This window comes from Lupinus angustifolius, unplaced genomic scaffold, assembly GCF_001865875.1.
Source record: "Lupinus angustifolius cultivar Tanjil unplaced genomic scaffold, LupAngTanjil_v1.0 Scaffold_172_2, whole genome shotgun sequence".
Lineage (NCBI taxonomy): Eukaryota > Viridiplantae > Streptophyta > Magnoliopsida > Fabales > Fabaceae > Lupinus > Lupinus angustifolius.
The window spans coordinates 1-18,394 of NW_017726412.1; the positions used below are offsets into that span (position 1 = coordinate 1).

The 18,394-nt window shown below is 30.6% G+C and overlaps 3 protein-coding genes across 3 annotated transcripts; 1 reads left to right on the forward strand and 2 right to left on the reverse strand.

Moving 5' to 3' along the window:
* The first annotated feature begins 4,831 nt into the window (after positions 1 to 4,831).
* Positions 4,832 to 5,901, forward strand: LOC109340437 (snakin-2-like). Its single transcript, XM_019578135.1, has 3 exons — positions 4,832 to 4,994; positions 5,279 to 5,318; positions 5,477 to 5,901. Exons 1-3 carry the CDS (start codon positions 4,917 to 4,919, stop codon positions 5,656 to 5,658), a joined length of 300 nt encoding a protein of 99 aa, XP_019433680.1. The 5' UTR covers positions 4,832 to 4,916; the 3' UTR covers positions 5,659 to 5,901.
* Positions 5,902 to 7,902: 2,001 nt separating this feature from the next.
* On the reverse strand, positions 7,903 to 10,579 carry LOC109340435 (AP-2 complex subunit sigma-like). Its single transcript, XM_019578132.1, has 6 exons — positions 10,414 to 10,579; positions 10,233 to 10,331; positions 10,082 to 10,132; positions 9,571 to 9,744; positions 8,459 to 8,518; positions 7,903 to 8,163 (listed from the first exon to the last, which is right to left on the reverse strand). Exons 1-6 carry the CDS (start codon positions 10,414 to 10,416, stop codon positions 8,122 to 8,124), a joined length of 429 nt encoding a protein of 142 aa, XP_019433677.1. The 5' UTR covers positions 10,417 to 10,579; the 3' UTR covers positions 7,903 to 8,121.
* An 878-nt stretch (positions 10,580 to 11,457) lies between these two features.
* On the reverse strand, positions 11,458 to 16,459 carry LOC109340436 (hexokinase-2, chloroplastic-like). Its single transcript, XM_019578133.1, has 9 exons — positions 16,038 to 16,459; positions 14,715 to 14,865; positions 14,131 to 14,313; positions 13,524 to 13,598; positions 13,289 to 13,444; positions 12,893 to 12,988; positions 12,670 to 12,800; positions 12,290 to 12,371; positions 11,458 to 11,918 (listed from the first exon to the last, which is right to left on the reverse strand). The coding sequence occupies exons 1-9, from the start codon at positions 16,316 to 16,318 to the stop codon at positions 11,580 to 11,582; spliced, it is 1,494 nt and encodes a 497-aa protein (XP_019433678.1). The 5' UTR covers positions 16,319 to 16,459; the 3' UTR covers positions 11,458 to 11,579.
* Positions 16,460 to 18,394: the final 1,935 nt, after the last annotated feature.

Sequence of the window (18,394 nt, forward strand, 5' to 3'; positions counted from 1 at the left end):
CTAATTTTGATTCTTACATATGAAGAAATTTGCATATTCCCTTCATATAATCATGTCATCATTGATTTCTTTAATGAAATTTATGTAATTATGGTAATTAATTTTAGAAAATTATAAATTGAAATCTTTATTCACAGGACTGATTTTCTTTCGGTTTATTGTTTTACCAAAAGGGCCGAAGCCCAAAATAAGAAATGGATTTGGTCCAGGGTCAACCTACAAGAGTAATATGGATTTTCTCCCATGGTCACATAACGTGGTAAGGAGAAAAATGTTAATAAATTAAAATATAAAATTGATGTGTGTTTGTCCAAGTATAAAGAAGACTATTCAAAATTATATATGTAGTGAATCCTTTGCTGTATCTTCTTAAGTTTAGGACATGTTTAACTTCGATGTAATATGTTAACTAATGTTTTCATAACAAAATTATAATTTTTTTACACCTAAGAAATATATCCTAATGTTCATTCATTTATTCAGCATCAGGGATGTTATAATGCTATAATACCTTATGCTCTGCATGTAAATCAAAATGAGGTTTATGTTCCTACACTTTGGAATATGATTGCATTAAATACAGCTTAGGAGCTTCTAAAATATATAAAATCCTACTGCCTGTATGATTATTGGCTCGGATAGCCTTATTTCTACATAGATTCAACACCTCAATTTGAGTAAACTTTGTAAAATTCTAAAAGCCGTGACAAGTCAATTTTCGTTCAAAAAGAAAAGCAGAAAGGAAAATGTTTCCTACATGTTTATTAACATCTCAGATCTCTCACATTTTTAGCTGAAAAATAAGAATATATAGAAAAAACGATATGAGATTGATTATGACTACAAGATAAAAACTATGCAAGTATGAGTTTGATATTATGTGTATAAATCTATGAATACCATTATTATACGCAGCTGCGGATCTTGCTATAAAGTTTAAAGGGGACAATAATATTTATATACAATTTAAATTATTTGATTAACGATAAAACATAAATAAATATATATATAATTGTTTCAATGTTTCAAAACAATTTATTAGTTCTAGAGTAAATACTCATTTTAGTCCCTCAATATTTTTCGACCTTATTAGTTTAGTCCCTCAAAAAATTAAAAATCCAAAATGGTCATAATAGTTTTAAATATAGGCCAAATTAGTCATTTTTATCATGTTTTATAACACATATAGAGACTAATTTGACCCATATTTGAAATATTTGGGGACTATTTTAGGTTTCTCAATTTTCGAAGCATCAAACTGGTAAGGTCACAAAATAATGATACTGAAATAAATATTTGCTCTTAATTCTAAATAACATTAATTTACAATTAAGGAGTAAAAAAATACATTTATTTAAAATGTCATTTTTCTGACTTTTAAAGACTTCAACTCATCAACGAGTGAATTAGGTGTAAAAAATTCAATTATTTTATTTTTCCATGTAAATTACGACATTGTCAATAAGAAATTCATCTTGATTAGTGGTTGAATCAATATATACTATAATAAAAATTTGGAAGATACCATTAATGTCTATAACTACACACCAATATGGAGTAATGATACTGTAATATTAAATTATCAATCGAGGAAATAAGAATATATTATATAAAGAAAGTGGTGGTGAAAATAACTTACAAATACTATATGAATTCATGAGTGATGAGGAGAATCATTTACCAATTTTTTGGTCTCAAATGTGCAATGTTGATTTTTTTTTTACTGTTGCTACCTGACTAATGTTGTATGACTTTGTATTACAATGTAAATAGAATAATAAAATTATTTGTCAGTAATGTGTGTTGTGCAAAATTGATAAATTATGTTTTAATTTAAACACTAATAGGATAAAATAGACATTTTAATAAATTAGGTAAAGTAATATATTAAAACAATTTACCAAAATAAATGTTAAATTTTTAAAAAAAATTCAGAGGAGCAATTCAGTTGCCCCTGCCCCTAAGAGATCCGCCACCGATTCTATGTATGAGTTTTCTTTTTTCCTCTCTTTTACGCCTGTAAAGTTTTAATTTTATTATGAAGAATTCTTTTATATCCCAAAGCTATGATCCCCAAACTTTTGTTAAATTGTGGACATGCATGCTTTAGCCCACCTAACCATAAAATGGGCTTCTCCAATTGTATTATGAATTCCTTTAACAATTGATTATGCATATATAACCAATGCACTCTATCGTAAAGCACCTTGGTATCACCCAAAGTATATCATTTCATGTATTTGATTGAAAAAATGAATCCGAGTCAAAATTTTAATTATTAACTGTTTTTTCGACCGACCATAACTAATAGTATATTGAGTCACACGACACTGAATATGTATTCCTGTTTATTAGACTACTTTCTCTTTTGTTATTATTCACAATTTTTGCTTATTCTTTTAAATTATCCCGCACCACGAATCAGGAGTTATGAAATGGAATTCCATTTTGGATTCTCAACTTTGCTTTCTCTTCTCTTTGCCCCTAGCTTTTACTTATTTAAATGACTTTACAGCAAAACAGGCAAATATTCTATATGGAATAGGTTGAGAAGCAATCATATTCAATAGATTATTGTCTTGTGCATATTAAATTATTAATAATAGATGGTTAGGTTTATTTTGACCTGTTTTAGCGTCACACTGGTACTAGTACTCATTCCATCTGGGCCATATCCATTTAGTATGTATCACACGCATATATCACAATGAAAATTACTAATTTGAAGAGAGCTTACATTGGAAGTGAAGTAATATTTAGACATTTTTTAATATACATGTTAAGAATCCAACTATTAAAATTATATATCAATGATAAATAATTTCATATATTATTATCCCTTAAACATTTTTTTGTACAATCAACAATATTTTATCATTTTATGGGTAAAAAATTAATTTATTTTGGGGTGTCTGATTACCCTTCCTAATAAATGTTTTTTAAAAAAAATCAAACATTTTAACTTTTACCTCATAGGATACATTACGATCTACTGAAATATTATATCACTAAATTAACATCTCATAGGTTATTTATTCAAAAAAAATTGTAACTAGTTTACATATGCTAAAAATAGATAGAATAAGTGTGACTTTTAAATTCACTAAAAAAATATATTTACATATTTTAAAATTGAGAGATAATCTATTTATTTCAAGAGTAAGTTAAAAAAAGTTATTTCACATCTTAATCATCTATAGATGATTAAGATGTTGAATAATTTTTTTTAACTTAAGCAAATCAATTTTTCCAATTTAAAATTATCTCATCATTCATTATTACGAGATTCCAAAGATTTATCGAAACTAATAATTTAGACTATTAAAGGGTATATTTGATATAAATTATTTAATATTATTTAAAATATTATAAAGTATGACAGTTTTCTCTCTCTAAGAAATGACTCAGAGAGGATAGTAGCATATCACAGCTGTGAAGGTGGGTTTCACAATCGTTTTCCACATGATTATTGAAACCAATTCCATATTTATCCTAATAAGCATATATGTTTTAAATTATGTCATGAATCATGTATCACATCATTAATAATGAAGTAAAAACATAAAAAATAAAAAATATTTAAATTTTTAATTGAAATTCATATTTTTATTAGTACAAGATATGATTTGGGATAACCTAATATAACACTTCCACATATTGATGCACTTTTTCTCACCTCCCTGATAATGCAACGTAGACCCATCATATAACCCTTCCTGGGTAGGCCACGAACATACACATAGATAATGACGCATGCTAATATAATATATTGTAAACTTGTAGTAGGTAGAAATGCCTTTAGATCATTTGATATGACCCAAAATATGTGCAGCCAAATAAACTTACCTTTTTAATGTGGCTTAGCATTGGTTAGTTAGACTACTAAACAATGCGATCTATATAAAAAAAATATAAACTTGTCAGTATGGAATCTATATTTCTACATTTTGTAAAAATGTCAGGATGAAATTAGGTTTTTACAACTAATATCATAAATTAGTTAATTTCATATATATTAGTTAATTTCATATATATATATATAGTCAGTATAAATATTTATATATAAATAGCCACCTTACTTTGTCCACCAAATAACTAATGTTACTTTATCCCCTCTGGCTCCTGATGCTTCCAGTTAAGACTTCAGACTCCCTTTTCACTTTCGTTATCAATTTTCCCTCACAAGTCACTAACACCGATATTTTCTTGGTCAAAACACTAACATCAACTTTCAGATACATGTCTCTTCCCCTTATATACATGTTTAAGAGTTTCTTACAGCACATTATCCATTTTTTCACCAGTTAATCATTAATAATTCTTAAATAAAATTAATATATATAAATGATAGATAATATATAGATCGTATAAAAAATTACATTTAAAATACATAAAGGGTTTTTTAAGGTATTTGTCATGTTGATTATGTAAATTAAAATAGAGTGTAATATCTATATATTGTCGGTATAAAAATTTATACAATCAGTACATCATTCATTTGTATTACTTTTTTAAAGAGTTCATGATGATTGAAAATAAATGATAGATAATGAACCGATACTATATATCATACACTATCATTACATAATTTTTTTTCTCATTAAAATATAAATGTTTATAATTTTGTAGCTTATATGACTATAAAATAAGACATACTGTAAATTTAATTGATAAAACAACATTACAAATATGCACAACAATTTTACCTAAAGTTTATTCATTTGTGTACATTTATTTACATAATTTATTGCAATCTACTAGTATTAAGTTAATAATTAGCACCTTTGTATTCATAGCTTGCTCTCATCAACTATAAATATAGGCTCTTATTGTGTCTCATTCCATCCAAGTGGCTATCAACTCTTCCACTGAGAATAAGATATCTTCAAAAGTTCCCTTTTCTATAGTCAATACCCATGTCTCTCTCTAAGCTTCTAGTTGCTTCAATTCTTGCATCTCTTCTCCTCCTTCATCTTGTTGATGCTGCTCAATCGGTAATTGTTTTATTCAAACAATCATGCTTCTTAATTTCTCTACAACTGATAATAGTAATTTATTACTTACCTGGCACGCATTCTTTGTATTCATTCGCATATATTTATCAATATTCTATCTCTCATTTATTCTCTCTTATTTATATACATGCATCTCAAGATACATCAAATAAAGAATAGGAACATCAAATAATGTCCCATTTTTGTTGTAGGAAAGATTACTCTTTCTTCAATATAATTAATCAACTTACTTCTACATGCTTTTTACTTTTGAGGAACCGCAGGTACATTCACAAACGCAGGGTTCTCTTCTTCAGCAGATAGGTATATACATTTAAATTAAACTACAAATACAATTCCACACTCTTATATCTCTCTCTCTCTATATATATATATCTATATATACGTCGTTCACTTGTTTAATTCATTATTACAAATTAGATATGCATGGATGATGATGTATATAGTTGAATTAATTTTAGATTGCAATGGAGCATGTACTGCAAGGTGCCGTTTATCATCACGTCCACGTTTTTGTCAAAGAGCTTGTGGAACTTGTTGCAGACGGTGCAACTGTGTTCCACCAGGTACTGCTGGAAACAAAGAAGTGTGTCCTTGTTATGCAAGCTTGACCACCCATGGTGGCATACGCAAGTGCCCTTAGACCCATGGTGGCAAACATGTCGACTATGTAACACATCGTAAATTATGTAAAGGTGAAGTCTTGAGTTTGGATCAGTTGTATCATGTTCACGTACAGAATAACCTTGGTTTGTAATATGTTGGTTAATGTTTTCTGCAGAATAGAGTCATATTGTGGCAAATAAATGTGTTCAGTACGTGCTGAATCATTGATGAGTGTCGGAAGTGTATTTACAAAATTAATAATCATATTATGAATTTGTGAGTCATTTTTTTTGTCTTTCACTGTATTACTTGTGTGCGTTGTTTATATAAATAATAGAAAAAGAATTCATGATTCCATATTTGTTAGTAATTTTTAGATGTATAATAGGAAGTTTACTTTTATTATTGGTCCTGAGACTTTTATCTAATGCAATTTAGGAAGATAAATATATGTGGTCTCATCCAACAAATGAATGGATTGTGTTCAAGATTTATATTTATTGTCGAAGTGTTAATCTTCCCATGAGTTGAATTTATAAATATGAGTGGAAAAAATTATCTGTAGTGAGTTAGTGACTCAATAAAATTTTCTTTCAAAAGCTAACTTTTAAGCTAGAATTAAAGTCTCTACTAATTCTACAGGTCTTATATATGATATGGAATCTCGCACAAATGTTGAACCTATCAATCTAACTTCATGTCATATAGATTTTCCATTTAAGTTACTTTTAGTTTTATAGACTTCCTTTTTAGAAAAGAGCTGATGGATCAAAGTTAAATATAATTTTCTGTTTACAATGGACAATTTATCACAAGTGTTTAAATGCAAAGCAAAAGGTCAAATGGACCAAAAATCATAGGCATCAGGTAAAAGAGAATGTAGTCAGACAAAAACATAAGTCATTTTCCAAATGTTGATTGCTCTCACGCATGTGCATCAGAATAGACAAACCTCACATGATATATGTTTTCTTTCTGTGGCATTCACATCAGTTATGAGACCCTGATATATCAGAATTGTAGCCTGGATTAGCATTTTGCTTTTAAGATTCAATTTTAGGTGAGAAGATTTTGTTGTTTCATTTTGTGTCACTACTTCTTACTGATTATTTATTCAATTAATTAACCAATCACAGAGGGTGATATACAATTTTGGAATACAAAATATGAACGACTCGTAACACTTTTCTTTAACCTATTGTTTTACTTATTTCAATTATTTTAGTAATTTTTAAAGATTCAATGTCTAATTTTTGATTTAAATAAATTAGGATCTTTAAAAGAAGGAAAAAAGCTTAGCTCATTATATGTGGTGGCAGAATGTGTCACAGACACTAACAATGTGTTAAGTCAGTGGAATAATTTCCTACTAAATTCCCTTATAAGCATAAAAGTTTAAGTTTTGATTAGGTAAACAGTCATACATATAAAAAAAGATTAATTTCTTACCCATAGAATGATAGATACATATAGGATTGAAAACAAGCCAAATCGAGTCGAACAAGAATTCAACTCAATAATGATTAGTTCAGCTCGAAATTCAACTCGAGTTCAATACTAGTTATTTTTTAGTTTGAGTTCAACTTGATTAAAGTTCATAAACTATTTAATTCAATTTGAACAACTCCAATAAATAATTCATTTTTAAAATATTACAAAATGTTATATATATAAATATAACCTTATTTATATATATATATATAATAACAATAAACATAAAAAATAATACATGAATCATGATATAATAACAATAAACATAAAAAAATAGTTTATATATATCGAGCCAACTCATGAAACTAACGAGTCGAACATAATCTGACTGTTTATTTAACAAGCTCAAATTCCAACTCAAGTTCAACTCATTTGGTTCATAAACCAAGTTTATCAAACTTGGTTCGAATCATTGTCATCTATAGATAATGTAGTTATATTAAAAAACCAATATGCTACATTGACATAGGATGGTCACTCTTCTTACTGACCAAAATTACCCGAAGGGACACATCGACAACGTTTGCAAAATGTGCCACATGATCGCTTACGTAGGTTCGGCCTTGATGATAACTGGTACCTCCAATTGCATTCAGTATTACAATCTACAATAACAAAAATGGGACAACCACTACACTGGTCACTTAAGACATTCTTAAGTGAAGTTTTATAAGTTTTCAACGTACAACAAATACATTCTTTCAGTCAATCACCATTAAATGGAAGCTCTGTATGCTTTCAAGGTCCCCACAAATGCATCACAAAATTACAAACGTATGCTCACACAGACTGAAAGAGAGGTTACTGAAGAACCTGATTTTTATGAATGTCGTCATTATATAAACACAAGTCAAGTAAGAAGCCTATGTAAACATGGTACTGAATACATGACTCAAGGGAAAAGATTTTCGAAGTTCTGTACCACAACTGAATTACAAGAATTATGCGAATTGCATGATCAAATCATCTAAATCTTCAAACCGCTATGATTTGGTTTTGATGTAATGCTTCACTCTAACTTTTCCAGTTCCCCCATTCTCTCGATGATAGCCTGCAAGAAGTAAGACAGGTTTGTAATGGAATCAAGATTGTCTGTCATAGAATTTAGCTTGTAAGTAAATTCACAGTTTCACACCTAGGCCACAGTTGCAACAGAAAGAAAAAAAGCTGGAAGAAGCTACAGAAGGACAATTAGGCGTGGGATCATAGGGAAACTACATAGCTGAAACCTTATGCTATAGAAGAATTATTTTATTTTCGAAAACAGAAATAAATAAATATGAGAAATCCAGACACATGGTATCAACTATATGTCAAGAGTATAGTAACTTCAAAAGAATGCTTACCCTCTTGCTGGTTTCTTGCAGTTCACCAGCTAGAATGAATTCATCAAGTATAAGATAGACCTTCATGAATAGGTAGGTAAACTACATTAGTAAGAGAACAATAAACGATAATCCTAAGGAATAGTACAGTCAATGTAGTGAACAACAACTGCCCAACGTAGGAGTGTTCAAAACCGTAAAAACTGATCCAAAAAAACTGAAAAACCAAAAACATTAACTAGAAAGGATTGATTTTCAGTCCCACATTTAAAAAGCAATCCAATCCAATACAAACCAAAACATCTACACATGGCTATTAAAATAATATTTTGCCTAAGAAATTACTATGTTACTCATTTAAGAATATGCTCCAATCCAAACCTAATCTTCTCTCTAGTTTCATAATTTGGACATTTAATTTAGACATGTATTGCAGGATTGACTATTAGTTTAGACCTGTTTTTGGAATTTAGGCTTGAATTCTGATATAACTTAATGTGTTGAGATTAAAGCGAAAAACAGAGGCATGTGATGAAATCCTTGCGTCTCCGGTACAGAGCGGATGCTTGTTAGAGTTAATGTAATAAATACAAAAATTACAGTTAACCTAATTATATGAATTAATTAGCCTATACAATGAATGCAGACAAATATATATAATATATGTTTCCAACATGAAGGGTTAACTTTTGGTCTTTGACAATGTATCCCCTCACAGCCATTGTTATCAGACTAACCCTTGGGCAATGTCGTGACTAAGCACCCCCCAAGTGACCCAACTAATTATTTTGAACTTATATTTGCTGTATTTTGATAAAATTCAATTATGAATTTTTTAATGAACGACTACTTCAAACAAAATTGACATAAAAGCAACCAATCCAAACTCATTGGATTGTATATGCTTCACATTTTGGATCAAATGATAACATGAGAATAGTATAAAACCAATTGGAATGGAACGGCTGGAATTTTCCCTAAAACCAGCTGATTAACTCCCATCCTAACCCCTAATGCTAATCAATCATGAAAATTATTTAGAATTGGTCATTACCAAAATATATAGAACCGGTCCAAATGTCCAACTACAAGTACAACACGATTGTAGGAAAAATATATGATAAATAACAAACCTTGTGGAAGTTAAAGACCAAATCCAGTTCACACACATTGCTGAAGAAGTGATCCAATATTTCCACAAACAAATGGATGCTCTCTAAATATGCCAACTCATTATCAGTGATGTCAACACAGAGCGAGAAAAACAAGCCAGCATATCGCCGGTATATTACTTTGTGGGTACGAAACTGCAAGACATGTTACATTAAAAAGGTTAGAACAATAAGCAAAATATACAACACCAAACTAGCACTATTTTCAAACAGATTAAGATGTCAGCAATGAAAAACAATCCATGATAAAAAAAATAAAAATAAAAATACACAAAACAATAATACAACCAGAACCTCATTTAAGTTCAATACGAACATTGGTCACATGAACAGAACAAGATATAAGATTAAAAGGTAAAAATAACTGTTCCATCATGTTGTGTCTGGGTAAAAATACTGCCATAATATATTCATTTATATTTCATCGAATCAAATACTATTAACACAGAAACTAAGGAGAAAAGGTTAAAACCTCAACGAAATTTGTATGTTTGGGGTCTCGATTTACTACGAGGCGATGAACCTAAAAAAATGAGAAATTAGAGAGAATTAGGTTAAGGTTAACAAATATGTAAAAATATAAAAATATAAAAAAAATAAAAAACGTAGTATTTGGGGGTAACCTCGTATTCGACCTTGTGCTTCTCGGAATCCTCGAGAGGAACGTAGTATTTGGCTAAACGGGTTTTCCCTTGCCTATTCTGCAACAGAATAAACCGGATCTGCCATTTCCAATACGGAAAATTAAAAATTAGAATTTGGAAGAAAAACTAATGAAATAGATTATTATGGAGTGAATTATACCATTTCGTATGAAATAGAAATCGATTTTGAATACGGTAATTGGGTAGCGAATGAAGGAGGTGATATTTCCAATCTGTCAACTGTTGCTGAAGCTGCACGAGATGAAATGAAATTAACAACTTTACTTTTCCAGCGCTGTCATATACAGTACACAATTTTTTAGGTGATTTTATGGTTTTTTCTCATTTCACAATAAGATCATTTTTCTTAAATATTTTTTTTCTAAATTGGTTTATTTTCATTTTAGTTGATTTTTTATTTGGTGTTGTGTGACAAACATTTTTATTTTCAATTTGCTTTTTCCAATATATTAATGTTTTGAATTTGGTTAGACAATATAATATATCAATATTTTGAATTTGATATTTGGAATATATTTAAGTTTTAGATTTAATGTCTTTCATAATAAATCAGATATTTTGACAAAATAATTTGTTTTATTAAATTTAATTTCAATGTTATATATAATTTAAATCATTATTACCATCTCATTTTATATCTCTCGTTCATGAAGACTTAAAGTGAAAAATAATAGAAAATTAAAAATGTGGAGATGAGTTAAAAAAGTAATGGGAATAACTAATCATATCTTATAAATGAGAATTACACACTGTCATTTCAGAAAGTTTAAGTGTTTGTGTTTACCATATAAAATAATAATGGAGAATTAATTGAAGATGTTATGGTTGTTTTATGTAATAGAAATCTGCCATTCAAGTTTGAGGAAAAAATTATTGCACAACTACAACGCATGTGATAAATAAGACTAAATTTCAAGCTACAAATAATCTCTATTTGAATATAATTTTTATTTTAGTTTTATTGCTCAAGCGATTTTAAGCTAAAGAATATCATTTTCAAAGTCGCATATTGTATTATTTTTTTCAATCTCTGTAAATACATTATTACATTTCCCAAATGTTACTTCAGTAGGAATTTGGTCTTTTTTACATACACTGGGCATAGGCAATAAGTTTTGTATAGAACTATGCTCTATCCATTTATTTGCACTATAACTTAACTTGTACCATAAATTTACCAAAAAATGGAAAATCTTATTTGGATAGTTGGATCATTTCTTCAATTTCTTATTCTTAAATCATAACTGAATACTTACTCAAAGAGTTCCAATAATTAAATAAACCTTGGACTCCACAGATTTTCCCCTAGAAGTCATGTTTGTATATGGAATTTGAAGCTGCTAATAGTGCTGCCCCTATACCAGATCCATCTTTTGTATGCTCTATTACCACTTTATTTGACTTTTCTGTTCCTAGTAGCTCCTTCACTGAATCATGTAAGTATGCTCTGTATTGAGGATAATTTGCATATAAGCCACCATCAATGGCCACAACTACCCTCTTCTTAGATATGAAACTTTTGGAGTTCTCTTCCATTTTTTGCAAAATCCCCACAATTCCAGCTCCGGCTAACCTTCCACCTCGCTTTACAATTGTGTCACAAACTTCTAACACTGTTTTTCTTGCACTTAAATTGAATTCGACCTGGAGAGAAGCAGGGTATAATCATGATAACATGAACTTTTAAATACAGCTATCTTCCCTGGACCCGAAAGTTTCGTGCATTGGGTAATCGACTAATCGCTCTTATTATATACGAGAGGTGCAATATAGCATCTGCATTTCTAATATGTGATATGTACAAATTTGAACACTAGGTTCTAGATTCATATTTTGATCCCATTATGACTATGCATATTCTTCAAAATCCAATTAACAATTCTTACAACTAGCTCTTATATTCCCTTATATTACTATCATCTTTCCCCTTCTGCTAAAGTTTTTTTATGAATTTTTGTTAATTATGGAACAAAATACTTTCCTGCATCAGAATATAGTTAGGAGAAGAAGTTTACCCCAGTTTTATCATAGAGAAGAGATCCAACAGCTTGTAAATCGCCAGAATTGTCCTGCTGCATGGCACATAGATCTGGTGTCCTATTAAATTTATGTAAAACCATAATTCATTATGATTAAATTCCAAGAGGACAGTTTATGAAAAATTTATATAAGCTAATAAACATAATGTATAGCTAAGAAAATTTATGATTAGAAAAACAATTTCTTTTCAAACCAAGAAAGTAATGGTGATTGGGGTAAAAAAATGATGAAACAGATCAACTGCACAGATAGAACATGTGTTATATTACCCATTTTTTATTCAGCAATCTCAATTCTTAGCATATCTAGTAATGTATATGATTTGAGTTGTAGATTTAACTGAGTTAATAGTTACCCGAGTATGAAAGGCTTGGAGAGATTTTGTGGGGCAGAATTTCCAAACAATCCATCCACTTCAGCCATTTTCAGTAGCACTCGTCTGGCAATTTCACCTAGGTACATTCCTGAGATTGTCTTTTCAAAAATCTGCTAGGAATATGAAGAGGTTGAGTTTTTTGCTTGCTACTTTAATCAGAACAAAGAAAATTGCAACGATGATATATGGTACAAAAACTTGCCTGCTCTCCAGGATTGATGCTAGCAGCATCCATTTCTCTATCAAACTCAGTTAAAGGGAGACCATTTGAGAATGCTCCCCACTCTGTACTAATGATCTGCATGAAGCATTGCTTTTTCCTCAGATTAAGATGAACTAAAACATCTACAGCATTTCAAAATGATATGAATAATAGTATTTTTTCGTTGTGTAAACATTTCCGTGTGGAAACAGCCTCTTTACTTGTGAGGATAAGGCTACGTATATCTATCATCCCCAGACTCCACTAAGTAGGAGTCTCGGGCCACCATTTTTTAGACGTTTGATCGTACATTAGAAGATTAGTTTCCCACCAAATACTATAGGTAATGGGAAAAAAATACCACAAAATGACAGAAAGTATGCCACTCTTACTAACCATTTCGCCAGAGGAAGAGGCATGGCCTTGTAACTTCGGAATTGCACTGGTCTGCTCAACATAGCAAGCATTGGTTCCGGTACCCAAAATAACAGCAACCATGGCATCATTGTCATAGTATTCTGCTCCCGCTAATGTTCCCACAGTATCATTAACCTATTAGGACATTCACTAGAATCATATTACTATTAGAATGGTATAAACTTGTGCAAAATATAACATCCAAATGACATACCAGAGCAGAAACTCGCATATCAAGTCCTTGCCTTTCCATTGCTTCATTCAGACAAGCAACCACATCTTTCCCTGTCTGTATAAAGAGTTTGAAGTTCAGCATCATGGGTAGTATTCATATATTGCTGCTACTATTTAACTAGAAGAAAATATAAAATTATAGTTAATAATGATGATTATGATATAAGAGGCGTATAAACTCAATTCATTGAACACCTCAGAAGTAAAAACTAACAATTGCTTGCATTGACTGAAATAATAGCTTCCCAGTAGTAAGACATTCAGGATTTCTTTTTCTGCTGTATTATCTTGTTAGGCCTTGTGGTACAATACAACCTTTAATTAGGGACACTATAAGAATAAATCAGTCCATGAAGCTCCACATAGTAGAGTCAGGAGAGGTAGATGTATACAGCACTATCCTTATAAGTGATGAACACTTATGGAAATATTCACGAGACAAACAACATTATTATTGCACCAAGGTTTCTAATTAGGAACACTTATGGAAATATTATTAACCTAATAATAGTAAGTATAATACACATGTTCTGCTAAGCAGTGAAGCACTAAATTACAAATATTGAGCACTAGAAAAAAATACATACGGTTCCAGATACTGCAAAACCCTTGGTCCACTTGATTAATATGCCAGAGTCAATAGATGTCTGATTAACAGGAAATGAAAACGTGAACCCAATTTCTCTCTTTCTTCCTGGCAAAAAATGAAATCTTCCATGCTCCTTCGCAGCAAATTTTGCTAGCCTTAAAGCAATGAAGTCAAAAAGTTCCTGCAATAGACAGGAACTTGATTCAGATAATAGTAAAATAAATTACTAAACTAAATTCAGGAAAAACTATTATTATCTTTTAAAGTATTGTTTATTAATTTGTGAATGCATTCTACTAAACTATGTATTATTTAGTAAAGGGTATTTTGAGAAATTAAACAAAGAAAAATAATTTAAAATGAATTATAATAAACACATAAAAATCTCAATATACACATGGTTCGTTTACTACTTCGATTTTGAAGGAGAAATAGAAGGAAAAAAAAACTTGAGAGCTATATGGCAAATGTATTTTGTGGTTCTAAGATCTTCCTTATTCTTTCATTTACTTTTAAAATGTAACTAGTAAACGGATGTAGGAGACATTCCGGAAGAAAAGAAAAGAGAAAAAAAGACCATACATTGGATGTACCAAACATGAGGCCTTGAGGTATGGATACTTGTTCAAACTCAGTGGCAATCACACGCTCATCTTTTCCACCCAACTGCACTCTCAGCACACGGAAGTTTGTTCCACCAAGATCCAATGCATAAAACAACCCTTTCTCCTTCCTTTTAGTTACAGACCCAACCATACAACTCAATTAAATATCATCAACAATACATTAAGCATAACACAGCATTGGAACACAATAAATTCTTAACTAACCACAGATTACCACATCATTTTTTACACTCAAATTGAATTATTATAACGTTGTCAAATGTATGTTCAAAGAGGTAATTTTGCTATCACACAACTTGTTAGATTCAAATATTTGTTATTTATTATTTTGAATCATACATATCAAAGAATTTATTAGAATAAACCATGTAAGAATAACTGAATTTGTAAGAAAATAATTTATATTAACTATTATTACACCATAGTTACATGTTCCCGTAGCCTAAATATCAGGTACCAATTTCCATATAAAACAATTATGTGTAATAATAATAATGTAAAAAATGATGAAACATACAAAATTGGAAGTATTGCTAACCATATAATCATGTATTAGATATGAGACAATTCTAATCTATTTAATTTATTCGACGTAACATTTAACTATTAGAGTCTTCTCTATTACTAGAGAGCATAGAAAAACAAAGGATAAAATAGTATGATGTGTCATTTTTACTCTTTATGTATTGTAATCACACTTTTACCTCATAATGGCAAAGAAATATAACGGAGTTGGGTTTGTGCTTACACAACCTTGAACCTGAAATCTAAAACTCGAATCTGAACCCAAACTCAAATTAAGTGGGATTAAAAATAATGATATCATGTTTGAACTTGTCAAGTTTCGCGTAACCCGAACCTGGTGAGAACTTGCCCGACATGTATTTCTAGGTTCTATAAATATATGTGAAATTTCTATATATGTATTTAGGTTTTATATAGGTATTTATCTATGATTTTATAATTTTACATATATTAATAAGGTTTGGGGCAAAATCAGAGTGAGTTCGAGGTAAAGTATCAACTGTATCAAATCCAAACGTTGAACTTGGTTAAAATTCAAACCCGAACCTAATTACATCAGGTTTTCTCCATTAAATTCATGTTGGGTTCGGACGAGTAACTACAGGTTCGGTTTTTATTATCATCACTACTTTTATCCTTGAATATACAAATAAAATCCATAATTTGTATATCGTAGAACAGAGAATTCTTTTCCCATTTAATGTGGAATGTGAAATTGTGAAGTGAAATAAGGGAAGGAAGATAGAAGGTATACCCAGTAGGAAGGTCGTGAACATAGGTAGGTAACATTGGAAGTCCAGGTCCACCATCAGCGGCTAGACCAGCTCGCATTTGAGCACACATGGCATCAGCCACTTTCTGAAGAAGAGGTAGAGGAGTGGCACACTCGTGTTTCAGTTTAGTCAATACTGTGATCGGCTCCACAGAGAATGAGTCTGATCGGAGTGACATCTTCAACCGTGGTGTACTCCGCCGCTGGGATCCTGAAAAAAGAGAGTACCCCACGGCGGAGTAGGTGGTGGCAGCAACAGACATGTTTGCCGTCGACTTCTTTTGTTATCTGATATGTTATATAATTAACTAACACAAGAAGTGAAGATCAAAACTACTTAGTTAGGTAGGGTAGTTATGAAAGGGTTAACGGCTTCTTTGGTATATGATTTGACGTAACTCACCCTCTCCCCTTGCCTTTACTTCATGATATGTGAGGCTGTTTTCTGTCACAGAACCGTTACCTTTCAAGTATCCTAAAGTTACACCAGATATATAAAAAGCTTGACTTGTCCCTCTATTACAGGTGAATATGATACACTTATCTCCTTAAGAAATCCATTATCCTCCAATGAAATAGATAACAATTTTTTTGATTGGCAATAAAAGAAAATATTATTGAAAAGATAAAGTTTAAGAGAACAAATGATACTTCAATACAAAAAATTTAATAAAAATCTAGCGTTTTAATATATTTAAATATAATTTCTTAAATAGGACATACACATTTATACATATTATCTTGTATTTACATAATTTTCACAGTAAGATATACATGCACATCACGCTTGATTTTTAAGTCACTTTAACGATCATGTCAACGAGGTTGATCTAATGTCGTTATTTGACCAGGTAGTTCTGTTTTGTGTATTTTTTTTAACATATAGTTTGGATTGGAACTTGGGGTTGGATCGTGCATTGCGATGTAAACATGACATGAACGACTTTGTCATCTTCCTTTAACAGTCAAATCCATATCCTATTCTTTTATTCGCTTCCCCATCTTTTCAATACATTTCTTTGGGATATTCTAATCTCCTAAATTTGCTGTTCAATCCATGCTTTCCTGTGTAGAAACAAATGGTAAACTATGCATTTTTATAGAGTACCATAGTAGTAATTTTTAAATATCATTGATTTCCATGGCGCCACAAGCAACCATAATTGCCACAAATTAATCATCCTAATCTCAAAATATATTGTTATAGAAGGATTTCAAGGGACACGTTCACTTTAAAATGGAGTATGGATCCACTAGTGCATTTGTTGCCTCCAACAATTCTCCAACATAAATCTAAATATATCATTCATTAGATTTAATGGTCCAAAAGTATCAACAAGGCATTGATCCAGTAGGGTAATGTCTCACTAGATCCACAAGGTCGAGTGTTCGATTTTTAGAAGTAACATTTGTTAGGAGGAGTAATTATGAATCCCGAAAGAGATTAGTTCCTTACCAAAAAATGAGTGAATACCTTAATATTACAATAATAGTCCAAAAATCAACACACTAAGATATCATCCATAGAGCATAAACATGAAATTCTTCTACTTTTCTTTTCTCTAGTGTTGTAATTAATTATTTTTATTCAGTAATGCACCCAATGTTTAGAGTTCCACATTAATTTATTGAGTAGAATATCAAACTCGTGCTATTTTTAAGTCATGAGACTCTCCCTTAATATATTAGTCTTTTGGATTGAACTATTTTCATGTGTTAAGTCCAAAAAATTAGTGTCTTTCATTAATAGTCGTGTCACGGAAAATGCTACATATAGGTTGTATTAAGGTAACATTATAAGTAAGTGAATTCACCAAAAGAGAAAGGACTACCATCAGATTAGAGTCAATAGAGTGAAAGTCGTCGTAGACGTTAGTCTTTAAAGGGATGACAAATAGGGGTGGCAAATTTGAGGAGCATCAGAAGTCAGAGTTTGCATAGAAGTAGGAGCACTTGTATTACGATATTGTTCAAATAGCATGTACAACTTTCTCTTAACTAGCTGCAACTTTGTTTCAAAAGTAGAATCATCAACCCTTTCAAAACAATAATTCAATGTCTCCAACTTCACTCTTGGGTCAAGAATTGCTCCCATTGCAAGTACAACACTGTAATCATCCCAATATTTCTCAAACTTCTTAACCATCCTATTAGCCATGCTCCTCAAAACTTCATCTTCATCTCTTAAAGTATCAAGGAGTACACATTGAATTTTCCAAACTTGCATAAAATACAAGTTGGAAGTAGGATAAGATGTACCAGAAATCAAGTTTGTGGTACGATAGAAATGCAACAAAACAACATGGATTTTTTTTTGCTCTTTTCCACTCTTCTACCGA